We start from the raw sequence: 15,420 nt of genomic DNA, 5'->3' as shown, positions 1-15,420 counted from the left end.
AACCACAGTTTACAATTCTGACACTTGAATTTATTTCCTAACAACTTCACATGGCTTTTTAAAGACTGCTGCATAACATTAAGGAACAAAGTACATTAAACAGGACATAAACCATGTTTATATTGTATTGCGACACTGTCAATCATACCTGACAAACAAACAGAATGAACGCTGGTGAATTTAACGCTTCACCGGGAAAAAAGACGAGTGGTCCCATCAGCCCTGTGACGAGGAGACAGAAGGACACAAAACAGAACAGAGGAACAGACTGCAGGGCTGAATCATGCTGTATGTCCAGAGGAGATGAAAGCGTTGTGCAAATCCAGTCTTAAAGAGCTCCAATCTCCCCTTATTTCATGGCTAACGTTCCGAGCCAGGAGATTTCAGTCTGTTCCCAGTGAAAATGAGCTCTAGGAGAAGAGGCGGTTGTCGTCCTGAAAGTGGCTTCTCTGCAGTACCTTCACGTGATTCTCGTAGATTTTGAGGGCAGGTCCAAGTCTGATTGACAGACCGGTCAGCACATCGCTGCGCTGCATCAGCATTAAAGATTTCCCATCTATTTCCTGTTGGAATTCGTGAGGAAATCAGGTCAGTTTAGAGCAGCTCCATGGAGACTAAACTTCCATAATCATAGCTAAGATAATATGAAGTCAATGATGCACACATTGGGGTGCTTGATCGTGACAAAAAATCATAATCACGATTATTTGGGCCAAAATTGAGATCCCGGTTATTTAACATGATTACTCATTGACTTTTAAATCAACATAGAAAAAAAACTAAATTCAACTGAAAAATAAGTTTAAAGAGCTGAATCACTGTAAAGGACAGAGGTGCGCTGTGGATTTATACCACAAGAAAAGAGAGGATCCTTGCAAATTGGAATGCGGCACAATAATCGTTTTACCTCCATTAGTTTTGTTTTTGTAATTGGTGAAGGCCAAAATTAACGATCACGATTATTTTTCACAATAATAAGTATTATGTATAGACAAAGGTAATCCATATAATTATTTGAAATGATTTAAAAACTCATCCTTTAAAAAGGTTCCAAATGCATAATGCAAAACAAAAAATATGTTTTTTTTCAGATTCACGCCCTCTGGTGGTTGGTTACAGTACTAACCTGTGTTTTGAAAGCTGCTGCCTGCTCAGGGAAGCCCACAGAAGTGATGTATTTGGCCACATCAGCCACGGTCCAATGCGAGGGGTCCTGGCCAATGTCCTCTTTCAGCACCTCGCTGAGAAAAAATCAAAACAAGCATTTTAAAGTCTTGATATGTTTAATAAGATGTTTTTGTCTTTAACTCACGTTCCGTCATTGATTCCTCCATTGTGTACCTCTGTCATGCTGTTCAGTTCCTTATTGCACTTTTCACCTGAAATAAACAAGTCAATTTATACGTATTTACATTTATGCAATTTGCAAAAGGGACACTCTATGCAGACGATTTATTCCTTTTTGCCTTGGTCGCATTGATCCTGTTGTCTAGCTGCAGTCAGTTGCAGTGAATCGACAGATATAGTGTCAAAGTAAAAGAAGAAGAACACTCACCATCCTCGACATTAACAGAGACGGCGTGAGGCGCTCTGTCAGACGTCACTGCATCATTCTAATGACAAACACAGACTGTATGACAAGCAGCCACAAGACTGACATGCAGTGATTGAAGTGCTTGGATGGATGTGCTTACCGGTGTGGCTCCGCAGTCTGACGGTGGTGGATCAGAGGTGAGCGCGCTCTCCTCCGCCCTCGGCACCTCCTCTTCCTGAGGAGCGCTCTGCTGAGCAGGCTGAGCGTACAGACAGATGTCCAGTGGCTGCTGCTCCAACTCTGGAGATCCTGCAGGTGACAATGAAATCACTTTACCTGAGATTGCAAGGAAAGCAAGAAAACAATCCAAACCTGAAAATTACCATTATCTTGTTTATGAAAATACATTTTCTCAGTTATTCGTAAATACCTGTGTCCTGCTGCTGCGCTGGGTGATCAGGAAGGATATAAGCACTGTCCCCATCCTGCCGCAAAGCATCGTGGGTCGGAGAGCTCTTTGGAGAAGTAGTGGGGGAGGGCGCAGGAAGACTGATGCTACTGCTGGTGATGGGACTCATGCTGATGCCCGAGTCAGTGGTGCTCTGAGCACACATGGCGTCCAGACTGCTCTCATCACCCTCCTCGTCCATACTGCTATCCATTCCTGCTGTTGTTGACATCTCATCCTGAAAACAAGGCGGCATGATTTTAGAAAATTTGAATGTTGTTCCTGACCCCGGAATACAATTCACTGCGTGTCAAGCCCTGTTTTTCATTGAAAAGGTCAATAAACATTGAATACTCCATTAGTCAGATTAGTAGTGGAACCTTGAAGGTCGTCCAGAAAATAATTTCTCACGTCATACTAGGATTGTGATTATTTTGATATATCCAAAACACATTGCTACTTAACTCTGTTGCGGGCGAAAACATTTTAGGCATCACAAAAAACCCAGTGTTGTGTCTGTGACAAAATATTAAAAACACATACATACACTATATCATAGATGTAGTAAACACCCCAAATTCCAACTACACTTTATCAATGCATTTTCATTACCTTTTCTCTTTGATTATACATGAGCACTTCCAACTAACTTTATGTAAGCTGGATATAAAGGCTTATTCTAAAACCAATTTCGTGCACAAATGTCTCTAATAAGACCCACAATGAACAGATGCTGTCACGCGGGCTTATGTTACAGAAGCATACAATTAAAATAGAAATGTGCGCCGTCACATTTGACTACTTTCATTTCAAAACCTCTTTTAACAGCTACTCGGCTGTGCATTACGTGCTTATGTTCACACCGCGTCACGCGACAGTGACAATTGTCGCACTGCAAAACTGGATTACCTTGTGCTCGCGCTCCAGCATCTCCAGGCCGCGCACAGTCTGAGATGACCTCAGTTGTGTGTCGTGCTCTTTAAACCCAATTGGTAGTTGTTTGACACTTTGTTGTTTAGAACCCTCACAAACAGAGCAGCGAACGTGCTTAAATGACTTAAAATACAATATCGGGTGAGTTTGCTGAACGGAGACGCGCTGAACCCACGGCTCTCTAGCAGGCAGCGAGTCCCGCAAAGTAGAGAGGGGCGTGGTCATGAATATTTAGTGTGTGACGTTCGCCAGTTGCTGAAGTGAAGCGTGGTGAGGTCATGTTTATTAATTAGCCAAGCCAGTGGCAAACGTCACGTGGACTGTTTAATATTCACGAACCCGCCCCCATTCGCTCTCTGAGGCGCGCTGCCTGTCTGAGTGAGAAGCGCGTCCCAAAGCGAGCCAACGTTAAACGTGGCTATATCCGACATTTTTCCTGCCGCAATGATTAAAGTGAATCCTAACACGTTTAAAACCATTGTTTAACTGACAGCACGGGTAACCCCGTATATAAACAAAGAGGTTTACGAACCGCAGTGAAGACTTCCTTCGCACTTCGTCTGCACAAACATAAAGGATCGTCCGTTTGATGACTTACGGTTTAGTGATCTCTACAAATGGTGTTATTGAGTTTGTCGCTCTTTGCATTGGCCCAAAAATTCAACCTCGTGGCAGTTAAAAAATCTGTTTTGTAACGCTAATTGTAGAGTGGCTCCTCGGGCGAAAAGCGCCAGTCGGATGATCCGTGGTGTTTGCGTGACTTTCCCCCGCGAGTTCGGCGTATTCACATACTGACGAGGATTTTTTCGCTAAAGTCAGTAAGTGCAGTGTCTTATCTTACACAAAACTCGCTCTCGAAAATCATGACCAAATAGATCATGCGATTCCATTGTTGGCGATTTTCCGCCGCTCGTGAAGGTTTGTGCCGCTCCCCGTCTGCGCCAGTCCGCGCGCGTGCGTGCGCACTTGCCTTTATGTTGCATGCGCCAACGAACAGTTCAAATAGTAGTAAAAGGACGACGCTTTAGCCTTGTTTTGCAACGCAAAACGTCCGCGATATGTTGATAATCCGCAGCCACTTGTTTTGTGCACGAGCGCTCGGTTTACTTACTTCCATGTCCTCCATCTGATCCTCATCCGCGAGACCAAGCGCGCTGTCCCCGGTGCTCCAGTCCGGTGGAGACGGCTCCTTTACCGCACACTTGCTGTGCTCGGGTTTTCTCCTGCCTCTCAGCACCTTTGCCGCGTTGCGATAAGAAACCGAGCCTTTATAGTTCACTTTCAGTACCGTCTGCTCCTCTATCAGTTTCTCTAGTTCTGTGCGGGTTCGGTCCCAGTCCGACCCGTGTCGCCTTTTAACCATTCTGCAAATTCTTTCCAGGTCGGGTCGCGCTTTTCGCGACCTCAATGAGTCTATGGAGCCCAGGATCCACTCGCGGTACGGCTCGGACATTATTGCTAACGGGGTTCAAGCGTGACAGAGTGGATGAAGTGCGTCAGTGTTTTGCCCTCGACGTGACGCTCGCGGGTTTTCGAGCCGCGGCGCGAGCGCGCTGAAAGAAAAAAAACGGAAACATACTGTACGCGTGCGTGCGTTGATCACATTGAGCGCTTAAGGTGGAATTCCGGAGATAGCGCAGCCCGCCGCTAGGAAAGTTAAGGTGGTATTCGCTGTTCCATGCGAATGCCATGCGGCGGCTATGATGTGGAATTTAAAAACAGCGTGGTGCCTACTTTCTATGCAATATACGCTAAATAAAAATGCGTTAAAGCAAGGACATACTTTTAAATAAAGTATACTACATACTTTTGACATTATCTAAATGTGTACATTGTTTCGGTGACTGTTTTAGCAGTCTGTTCAAATTGTTAGATAATACTGGTCAGAGCCGTTGAATATGAGAGTGACGACACTCGATCTCGCCGCCGTGTGGTCACGTGGTTCATGGAGCCCTAATAGTTCTAAAAAATCCGTGCTGTCAACCTATTAAAATGGATTTTAGCGAGACAGATAACAACAACTATATTTGCATGCTTTTTGTTCAATATATTAGCACATTGTATACACTGAATACTACATTGACTACATTTATATACAGGTAACATAGTTATGTTGTGACAACGTACATGGACCGGACCATATTCGTTGCCTCGATGTACCAAATAACGTTCCAGTGACGTAACTTTGTGATTCCCATATTCTTCGTGATGACGTAACATTGGACATTGCTGGACAGTGATTACCTCCGGAAGAAACACCTGAAATGTACCACATTTCTCGTAGCGCTGTAGTAAATCTCTATTCGAATATGTATGAAACACAATGAAACTCAACACAGTTCTGTACATCACAATCAGATATTTAATTTAGATACTGAAATAAATGACATAAATAATCAAAGACTTATTTTAACACAATTTAGAGGATATAGAGGATTTAAAGCAGATATTTATTGACAGAGATGAATAAACATCATCTTTAAGCTTAACGTTATATTCTTGTTATATTCTTGTCTAAAGAAAAGAAAGAATATTAATAAACGGCTAAAGTATTTTATCAGGCACTGAGATAAGAAGAAATAGTGACCGTTAAAGTTTAAATGCCGCAAGCACACTGCAGAGAAGGCGTGTGCACTAAATAAATATAAACCCAGTTTTAATTGTAGAATCTTGATAAACTTCCGTTTAATTCCTGTGAAAATGGGGGTTAGTAGCATTTGTTTTGACATTATAGCAGATTTAAGTCTGATCATAAATCTTGGATTCAATAACATAATAAATAGAACTTTAAATTCATCAATCGAATGACCAGTGTCCAGGTTATCTGAAGACCAGTATACCACACCGCTACAACGTTCTCCATTGGATTAATTTGAAAACGTTATTTGAGGACGTGTCTACGCTGTTTCTGTAACGTTAGCAGAAATAAGATACTATCTATGAGTTACGTTCTATGAATATAAGATGTCCACCAACTGCTTACAATGTATAAACATGGCGTAATTGCACCAACTGTACAGCAAATGCGTTTGGGAAACATTGAAATGAATGGGCTTCCGTGCAGTGTTTGGAAATATTGGTAGCGCCATGACACATGTTACTTCCGCATTCCATTCTTGCAACGGACGTCTACGTGAGTGTCGTAACTCTGTTTTTTGACGGCTCTGCTACTGGTTGCTGCACTAGAAAAATACCTTTAAAATATAGACATATGTTAAAATTTCAAACATGACAACTGGCATTTAGTTAATATTACTGAAAAAAAGTGAACCCTTTTTAAAACCCTTTAGTTAAAATGTTATCTAGTCAAATAGGTTGGCCATGTTCAAATTGGAATTGGCTTCAGCTTAGCCTACCATATTTATTTGTTTTTTTTTAATGTTCATTTTATTTGTGATTTGTAAATGTTTTACAAATATTACATCAAACAATGCATTATGCAAAAAAAAACTACTGCTAAAGATCTGGATGTCTGGAAAACATCTGCTGTGTAAAAGAGCTGTTAAACATCCTAGTAGGAGCAGTATACATCCATACTAAATAATAAACATCTTACAGACAACTTCTAGCTGTCTTTATGACATCTACCAGCAGACTTCATTGTGTTGCAGATGAGCAAACAATGTCTTGCAGACGTCAATGGATGTCTGCCAAATGGATGTGTGCTATGAGGGATAGAGCATAATAATGTAACGTTTGGAGGTGAGATTGAGATCACACAAGAGCTCAAAAGATGTTAAAAATGACACTGATAATATTTTTGGTGAATTACGCAATAAATGAAGTTCAAGTGCATTAAACGAAACAACATTGCACCTCATATACTGTATAACTTATCAAGTCGAGCGAATATGGTCATATAAATTAACTATTAGTTCAAGTATTCGGGCATGTATACATTTCTAACACTACTCAAAGTATATATTCTGTAAGCAGTACAGAAAAACATAATTCTTAACAAAGCCAAGCTCTGCTGCCCAAGGCACATTGTTCCTAAAAGTATAAAACTTTGGGGAACAAAATAAGAGAGAAAACATTTAAGACAGAACAACGTTGAAGTAATTTTAACAATTAAAACTTTATTGGAATGATACATGTTGCAAAATATTATTCTGTGAATTTTTTTAAACATACTCGATGTGTCCTACAGGTATCCGTCAACCTCTCCAGAAGGTAAAATAATTAAGACTGTTAAAGGCAGAGAATATACAGTATTGTTTCCCGAAAAGGTACAACAGACTACACCATCACCATAACCAAGTCGGGAGGAAAGAGACTCCTGTTATTGAAAATACACTTAGAAAATATGCAAAAGTAAATCAATCGTTTTCTTTGTGATTTCTTTAAAAAGCAAATAGAAGAGTGTAGGAAACTGGATGTGTACAAAGGCAAACTGTATTATGGAGGGATGCACACGAAAAATATGATCGACAATGCACATGAGACAGATAAATGAGGGACTTATGTGTCTGAACCATTTTTTAAGGGATGGGCGGGGCTAGAGAACCAGGTGGACACAGAGGGTGTGACCTTATCTGAATACCACCAGAAATATCACATGCTCCGACAAACAGATGTATAATGAAAGGTGCATCTGAGCAGTTATATTCGGTCATTGATTTAAAATGCTTTTAGAATCACGGCTGCATACGAGATGCCGCTTCCATATCACAAAGCAGCAATTCTTAAAGATGAGGGAAAAAGCGTAACCTGTACATCATCTAACTCAGTGCATCAGTTGGTAGTCTTGTGTTTTTCCAGCAGCAAAAGACCATTGCAGACGAACAACCAAAATGTACACTAGCGTTCCTCAAACACTGATTGTTTCGTTTCATTTTTCAGCTATTCAGGAGCGAGAGGTGGAGTCATTTCTCTCATGCCTACACCCACTGTTTGACACCTTGTGAAGTCTCAAAAAACCAGGTGAGCAAAGGTCCCTGCAACAGCTAGAAGGTGCCAAGAGACACAGACAAAAAAAGCCGTAAAGCTTTTAAGAATTAAAAACATCTGCCTTTTGCTTGAATCTTTTCCTAAACGCACAACCGAATAGCCAAAGCCTGCGTTGCATTAACATTTCGGTTGTACATCTGGCAAGTTACGGTGACATTTTCTGAGAACATTGTTTTTCTCGTACTGCAAATTAAAATGGCATCTTTAATGAATAGCCAACCAGTGTTCAATAGATACGTCAGGTAATAAAAGACATACAAAGATTCGCTTGAAATACATACATTGAGCTGGCACCAATCTGTCATTTGAGAACGTCAAATAAAATGAATCTACACTATGCTATATAACAAAACATCAAATCATTTAGAGCACAAATGCAAATCACCCAATTGCTAATGAACAGATGACTTGTGTAGGATCAAGCTGCAAGCGATAGCCAACGTCTGAAAAGGCAATGTGTGTAATATCTGTGCCACTAGGGGCACCACACAGAAATGCAACAACAGCAAAAAATAAGTTTGAAACTATTTCCCGTCAGCCATTGACCAGGTACCACCAAATCTTACACCACTGGTTTTGCCAATTGTAACATAGGGCTCAAAATTGGCCAAACCAAAAATGAACATAAAACTGCACTTCCGTTCGGCACCACTAGAAAAAAGCATAGAAATTACACACTGTACCTTCAACAACTTCTATAATATAATATTCATTACGCATAAAGAACTAAAATCGCCGCAACAGACTGTTACTTCCCACTTCTTGGAACTTAAAAAAAAAGTCAAGTCTTTCGCTTGTAGATTGTCTTGCATCCTACGAAGTTAAAGAGCAAGATAGAAGGTATTTTCCTTGTGAAAGTCCGATTCATTTGTTGGATGATATCAACAGGTTGACTGGTCAATATCACTATTATACACATTCAAGTCTACAATAGCACTGATGGATGAGCTTTAAGACAAAAACGGACAGATTCATCAGAAAAGCCTTTAAGCGTGAAGTCTATCCAAAGTTTGCCTAAATTCACCTTCAGATGAGCTTGTTGATAAGCATTATTCACTTGATCTGCAGGGTTAAAAAACAAGACTTTTGAATTAAATAATGGAAAAACGACAGAAAAAAAGACCAGGAATCCAGTGGCCACTGAAACCGCGTCCTGTATCACCGTTTTCCATTAAAAGCATCATTCTAATAACTCCGACAAGCCTTTGTGCTTGACTAACTTACTTCATGGTTCCTTTACATTTTAGTTTTGTGTAGATTTGTTTAGGGATGTCTATCTTCGGAATCGAAAAGATGGACAAGATGTATAAAATGATGTAGAATAAATTTCAAGTATACCTGTACATGCTACAGATTAATAATATGAAGTGATGCTGATGGGCATTTTTTATCTTTATGACAAGGTGACCGCTGAAAATTGGGGACATTTAGTATGCAAAATAAAAAGGATGTTTGGCAATGATGTGTGAACTATCCAGAACTATCAGGTCCCGTGAACAATACTACACTGATCATATCTAGAACAATGAATCATCTGAATTTAATCTTCGTACTAAGAAGTCAACTCTGAACCTAAAGTAGGAACCTAAAGTAGCGTCAAATTAACATTTGTACATTAAGATGAAAATGGTTGGCGATGTGATGCTTGAAAATCAGTTGGGAAACGGGTGATATCTCTAACAAGTCAGAGCTCTCGAACACTGTACTTGTAGATGGGCAGATGCACAGCAAATAAACAAGGTGTGACAGGACGAAGAACTACAGAGCAAGGACACCTCTGCTGATGAAAAAAATTAAATAAAGGGTAATTTTCTCTGGAGAAGCCAAAATTCAGTACCGGAAAGTAACCTCTATAACTCTGAAAAACAAAACAAGTCACAAATATCCCCATGCCAGCCAATTGTAGAAGTGACTGTATCTCTGCCCAGTGGACCCTGGCTACCAAACAAGAGAGAAAAGATGAAAATGGATAAGTAACAAGTGATGAAGGATCTGAAAAGGCAACACTGCTGGCGCTCTCTTGGGACTATCTGTTTGTCTCCCTTCGTCGCTGTGCGAGGGCTCTACACTGCTGTTTTTGTTGTTGTTGTCGTTGTTACCGGATACAGGCTCAGTCCAGTCTCTCATCAGCTCTCCCTGGAAAATATATTTTCTTCACTCTTTCTTTGTTGCCCCACATTTAATTCTCTCCATCTCTTCTCTGCTCCCCCACTGCCGCTGCCGCTTCTAGAATTCAGCAAACTCCTTTCCACATTTCTCTGTGAAAGAGACCCGGATTTCTTCTTCTTCGTAGTCGTCGAAGTTGCTGGTGTCTCCGGGGCCTTTGCACTTGGGGATGAAGGGGGCCTCCACCTGAATCGCACACAAACACACGAAGATGACATTCTGATCTACGAGGCATATTTTCGAATCATCTTTTCATAAGGAAAAACACATTCCCAGTCTACCTAAACTTCTAAAAATGATCTTGTACACACCACCGCTATAACTGCAAATCTTCAATACGTAGCAATGTTTTAGTCAAACATTCCATCAAACATCCCAAAACCAATGTTTTGGACATCATTTAAGTCAAGTTCTACCTTCTTCTGGTAGATTGCGATCCAGTCGGTGGTTGCAAACCATTTGTGGCCCTTGATGTCATTGACGCCGTTCTTCAGGTTACCGAAGCGCTTTGTCAGGTCTACCTGAAGCAGATTCCTCAGCAGGTCCTTCAGGTCCGAGCTAAAATGAGAGGGGAAGCGAACCTAGAAGAGAGCCGAGACAACGTCAGTACACTGGACCAAAACAATCGCATCGAGTTGACGTTATGTTTCAATGCTCACCTTCCCCGAGACGATCTTTTCGTAGATCTGAATGGGCTGGTCGGCAAAGAAGGGAGGGTAACCGGCAGCCATTTCATAAATGAGCACACCCAGAGCCCACCAGTCTACTGCTTTATTATAACCCTGAGAGAAACACATAGCAGAAAAGTTACAGCTTGAAGTTAAAAACACGCTTGCTAGGTCATATTTGTTTATTTGCAAAACGAATCAGACTCTTGATTTTGATTGGATGAACACTGAAGCTGAATGTCCGAAATGAAGATAAAAGCGCACCTGGGATTGCCCATTTTACATTAATGGCTCAAGCGGCAACGTGTTAATAAGGTTATTTTTACATAAAAGGACATTTCATAAACACAGGTGATACAAACCCAAAGTTTTTACGATCTAAAACAGATTACCAGAGGACCAAGAATTGCATTTAAATTGGTCAAGTATTACACAAGCCTAGCACGAGAGGTCAAAAGTTACACTTATGACTCTGTTGTGTGGCAGTTAACCGGAAGTCCTATTGATTGGATTCCATTAGTTTCAAGCTTGAAAAAAACTAGAGACCATCCATCTGCATTACAGAGACAAGGAGAAACAGCACATTATTCAAAAGAACTTCTTTTGTGTTCAGCTAATTCTCACTTTACTGAGGATGATTTCGGGCGCCAGGTACTCGGGAGTGCCGCACAGTGTCCAGGTCCTGCCCTTTACACGTTTAGCAAATCCAAAATCTGTTACCTGAGGGAACAGCAATGAAAATGCAGATGAAATATAATATGAGATATCAAATGTAATGACAGAATCGATTTGCAAAGTTGTAAAACGCCCGTAAATCTGCCCCATAAAGTATGTGCCGGAATGAAATATTCAGGTCAATATAATTACCGTAGCTTATATCACTGTGTTATATCATATGTGCATTATAAAATAAACTGAAAGATAAACTTTACTGCTCTTGATGTTTGTGATTACCAATTATAACTGTATTCCAAAAGTTAATACCAGGGGTTAGGGAGTTGGATGACTGTGAAGTAACTGTGATGCTTGCCCTACCAAATAGCACCACTAATACAATCGCTTTAAAACAAAGAATTAATTTGCTTGAATTATAGAAAACCTTTAAAAACATATATAGCCATAAAATCATTATGTGATGCTCTCGCACTTTAAACCGCGTATAGCGTAGATGGGTGTTTACCTGTATGTAGCCCTGCTGGTCTATAAGCAGGTTTTCAGGCTTCAGATCTCGGTAGATAAGATCAAGCGAATGAAGGTATTCAAAGGTCAGAACTATCTGGGCGGCGTAGAATCGAGCATGAGGCTCACTGCATCAGAAAGTAAATACAAGATCAGAAAAATAATAATGCCCATTTATGGCTCACTGCTAAACAGAAAAAATGTAAATGTGAGTCAAAGGACAAAAAGATGAACTAAGTTTAATATGCACTACTATTTGCTTGAAAACATAATGGAAATGACTTCAGTTTCCTAACAATTTTGTAAGACAGACTTTTCTTGTTAAGTACAGCCCACATAGACAGGAAGGGGGCCTTCTTAATAATGCAAAATGTTCAGTAATATGCACAAAAAGAAAAAGGAAAATCCTGCAGCATGCTCCATAAAAGATCCAAAAAAAACCTCACCTGAACCGTCCGATTCTACGCAAGTGAGAAAACATCTCGCCCCCAGGAACATACTCCATTACCATATACAGGTTAGTATTATCCTAAAGAGTAAAACCACAAGAATACAATTTTACAAAATAATATTGCTTTTCAGTGTTTCATCTTGTATACACAATCTATTAAACACTTTTGACCGATACATACCTTAAATGAGTGCTCCAATCGCACCAGGAATGGGAAACTGACCGCCTGAAGGATGCGTTTCTCATTCAGCGTGTGTTCTATCTGTTTAAGTTTCACCACCTGAAAGACACAGTAGAATAAGAAGCAACACACACACATGCACGCACGCACACAGTACATATACATATCCATCCAGCTTTACCTTCTGTTTGTCAAGGATCTTCATGGCAAAATGCTGGCCTGATTCTTTGTGCTTGACTAGCATGACTCGACCGAACGAGCCTGTGCCCAAGGTCTTCAACCTCTCAAACTGTTCCAGAGATGCAGTGTTCTGTAAATAAAAAGAAAGATAAAGGTGCACAATCCAAACAGAACATAAAAATGGATATTCTCCCAAATTATTTAGAATAACACCAGTAAAATGAATATAGTTTGAACACAGTAGATGTCACAAATGTCCATACATTTAAGAACCTGAAATTGTGCAGGAACTTAAATGTCGTTTCATTAGGTATTAAATTCCTGTAACTTTGCGTTTTGTTTTTCCAAAGCAGTAAACATGCAGGTCCTCAATTGTAAAAAGTCAGTTCACCCTGTGTCCAGAAGGGGGCATACAAATAACTCATATAAGCTCAATGGCTGTTAGGAAGTGAGACTGTGTGCTATCAGTATAAACACACTCAACTGACCTGTGCTGGGTTCTCCCATTTTTTTAGGAAATCTTCTTTGGCTTTAGCGAGAAACTCCTTAACTGTAAAAGAGAAAATGCAGGAGAAACCACATGAGTCATCCATGTCCGCAACAGACCAGTTGTACAGCATTGCACTAGCTAATGAAGTGAAAAGAAAGTACACTGCTTATTATATCTGTTAAGCATGTCGACTCAAGTAAGACACCCAAACAGACAGTTGACCCAAACATTCTTTCATCATTTGCTCAGCCTCATGTCAACATATTTTGACGAATGTTGGAAACCAAACAACATTTGACATTTCTCAATGTATTTCCCATTCTTTTCCACATAAGAAAGAAACAAGTTTGTAACAGGACGGTGAGATTTTTTTTTTTTTTTAAACGTCAAGTTGGAAGTTGCTGGTCTACCTTTATTTATGACAGCACCTTAAGCCATTTAGCTGAGCTGTGCAGAACAAACCTAGATTAGAAAACTAGTATTCACACTTCCTCTGAAGCAAAATGTATTATTTATAGTATTTTTGTCTTATATGGACATTTTCGGAAACGAACAGATGATAAACTCCCAATGCATCTTTTTTTCTACATTAACTACATATGCACAACTCAGATAAACAACAGAAACAAGCTCTTCTGCTTTGAACATGGAAGACACACCCAACATGGTGTTTTGTGCAGACACTTTTAACTTTTAACCAAACTGATCATGGTTTTAGTACAAAAAACCTAGTAAAAGAGGTTTTAGTAAACCAAAAACCAAATACCAATAACCATGGTATCGTATCCACGGTTATAAAAAAAACAATAAATATGCCAAAAAAACACGTTTAATATATTTCCATCCATGTGAATGAGACTCTTTCCGAGTGAGAAGAGATTCTCTACCGTAAAACCAAATTTGAAACTACATTACCCACAGTTCTGGGCCACTTCCCTTTAAATCATGTTTGTTGTGTGTTCAGAGCCTGTGGCGATCCCTCACGCTGTCTGCTCGTGGTTAGGGCCGCTCTAATTTCCACTGTTGTTAAAACCACATCGAGCTCATGTTATCTAATACTTCCTGAGCACACCATGACAGATGAGCAACACCGACCCAAATCAATATCTACTGACTCTCTTTCACGTTATTGCGCTCTCATGTACGTACACGCATAGTTCTAACGAAACACAGTCCGAAATCAGGTATGTCCACCTCTCAGAGCTTTTTCATTAAAATGCTGTGTGGGAACATTAAAATCGTAAGCTCTGGATCATTCCACATAATTGTTTACTCTGGGGAAATGCACTTAGAAGATACAACTGTTGCCATTGCCGCACCAAGAGAAGACATTCAAAAAAACTTAAAGACACACCCACGTGAAGCATTCCCGAAGTGGAATGCTCATAAAATCTAAATATGTGCATTAAACAATCTCCCTCAACAGTGAAAGAGGCAGACAGCATTAAGTAAAGTTAGTCAAGCTCAAATGTATTGCAATTATCTCCAATGCGCAAGCTCTTGGCAGAACCAGAGACAAAGAGCCTCACCCCACAACTTCCCGTCAATTCCCCTACCATATATCTCAGAGAGTTTCATGAGTGCCTCTCTCACAGCCAACGTGGCTGATGGGATTGCACGAGACCACGGAGTCATATTTACACTAAATCAGAAGAGGAACTGTAATGAGAGATAATAGCGAGGGAATGGAAAGTGATCAAAGTTCACCTGAACTTGACAACGATACAATGGTCCATAAAATGCCACAACAAAAAAAAGTGCTCGAATCAGAGGTCAGTCCTCGACATCTTTGCCACGTGAACAACTCAAAATCAAAAATAGCTCTGCTGCAATTTCTTAAGTGGCTCAGGAAATGATTGATCCTTGCCTTGGTGCCTAGCTTCCCTTCCAAACGGATACCATGGTTACCAGAGGGAAATGACTAATTCCCACACAAAGTCCACCAAGCACTTACCATCTACCAGGAGCGTGGGACCATCCACTCCTCCTCCTCCACCACCACCACCACCACTTCCCTCCACTGCTCCACTGGACGAACGAGACTCCCGCTTCCCAGCATGCCTCCTGGAGCTTTTTCGGTCACACATCGGCCTTGCCGAGACTTTTCTGTCTTCCTCAAAGCATCAGGATAACATCCCCCTGTGAGGTCTGTGTTCGCTGGAACCTTTCATCCACTTCAACCCAAAGTTCCAGGTGCGTGTTAACGCTGCTTCGGTCTCCGGATGGTGGTCTGTTCCAGT

At 40.6% G+C, this 15,420-nt stretch overlaps 2 protein-coding genes across 4 annotated transcripts; both read right to left on the bottom strand.

Moving 5' to 3' along the window:
• Positions 1–8: 8 nt before the first annotated feature.
• samd1a (sterile alpha motif domain containing 1a) lies at positions 9–4,494 on the bottom strand. Of its 3 annotated transcripts, none has more exons than XM_056753863.1 (7): positions 4,027–4,494; positions 1,965–2,220; positions 1,695–1,870; positions 1,556–1,613; positions 1,313–1,379; positions 1,127–1,241; positions 9–563 (listed from the first exon to the last, which is right to left on the bottom strand). In XM_056753863.1, exons 1-7 carry the CDS (start codon positions 4,366–4,368, stop codon positions 411–413), a joined length of 1,167 nt encoding a protein of 388 aa, XP_056609841.1. In that variant the 5' UTR covers positions 4,369–4,494; the 3' UTR covers positions 9–410. The 3 variants fall into 3 exon arrangements, with proteins under 3 accessions (XP_056609841.1, XP_056609842.1, XP_056609843.1); XM_056753864.1 differs by having other exon boundaries at positions 1,695–1,843; positions 4,027–4,493; XM_056753865.1 differs by lacking the exon at positions 4,027–4,494 and adding an exon at positions 2,892–3,333.
• Positions 4,495–6,974: 2,480 nt separating this feature from the next.
• Positions 6,975–15,420, bottom strand: prkacaa (protein kinase, cAMP-dependent, catalytic, alpha, genome duplicate a). The gene is made up of 10 exons (XM_056751748.1): positions 15,135–15,420; positions 13,179–13,240; positions 12,692–12,820; positions 12,511–12,609; positions 12,325–12,407; positions 11,880–12,006; positions 11,324–11,419; positions 10,691–10,813; positions 10,448–10,612; positions 6,975–10,217 (listed from the first exon to the last, which is right to left on the bottom strand). Exons 1-10 carry the CDS (start codon positions 15,265–15,267, stop codon positions 10,092–10,094), a joined length of 1,143 nt encoding a protein of 380 aa, XP_056607726.1. The 5' UTR covers positions 15,268–15,420; the 3' UTR covers positions 6,975–10,091.

This window comes from Triplophysa dalaica, chromosome 7, assembly GCF_015846415.1.
Source record: "Triplophysa dalaica isolate WHDGS20190420 chromosome 7, ASM1584641v1, whole genome shotgun sequence".
Lineage (NCBI taxonomy): Eukaryota > Metazoa > Chordata > Actinopteri > Cypriniformes > Nemacheilidae > Triplophysa > Triplophysa dalaica.
This window is presented reverse-complemented; position numbering and strand designations above follow the sequence as displayed.

Excerpts from the sequence above, each read along its gene's own strand:
- prkacaa (XM_056751748.1), bottom strand. The coding sequence starts at position 15,267 with ATGTGTGACCGAAAAAGCTCCAGGAGGCATGCTGGGAAGCGGGAGTCT. Across the intron at positions 13,241-15,134 it reads TCCCACGCTCCTGGTAGATG|TTAAGGAGTTTCTCGCTAAA; the intron begins GTAAGTGCTTGG and ends TCTCTTTTACAG. Across the intron at positions 11,420-11,879 it reads ACCAGCAGGGCTACATACAG|GTAACAGATTTTGGATTTGC; the intron begins GTAAACACCCAT and ends CTGTTCCCTCAG.
- samd1a (XM_056753863.1), bottom strand. The coding sequence starts at position 4,368 with ATGTCCGAGCCGTACCGCGAGTGGATCCTGGGCTCCATAGACTCATTG. Across the intron at positions 1,871-1,964 it reads AGCGCAGCAGCAGGACACAG|GTAAAGTGATTTCATTGTCA; the intron begins GTATTTACGAAT and ends TTGCAATCTCAG. Across the intron at positions 564-1,126 it reads CAGCAGCTTTCAAAACACAG|GAAATAGATGGGAAATCTTT; the intron begins GTTAGTACTGTA and ends GAATTCCAACAG.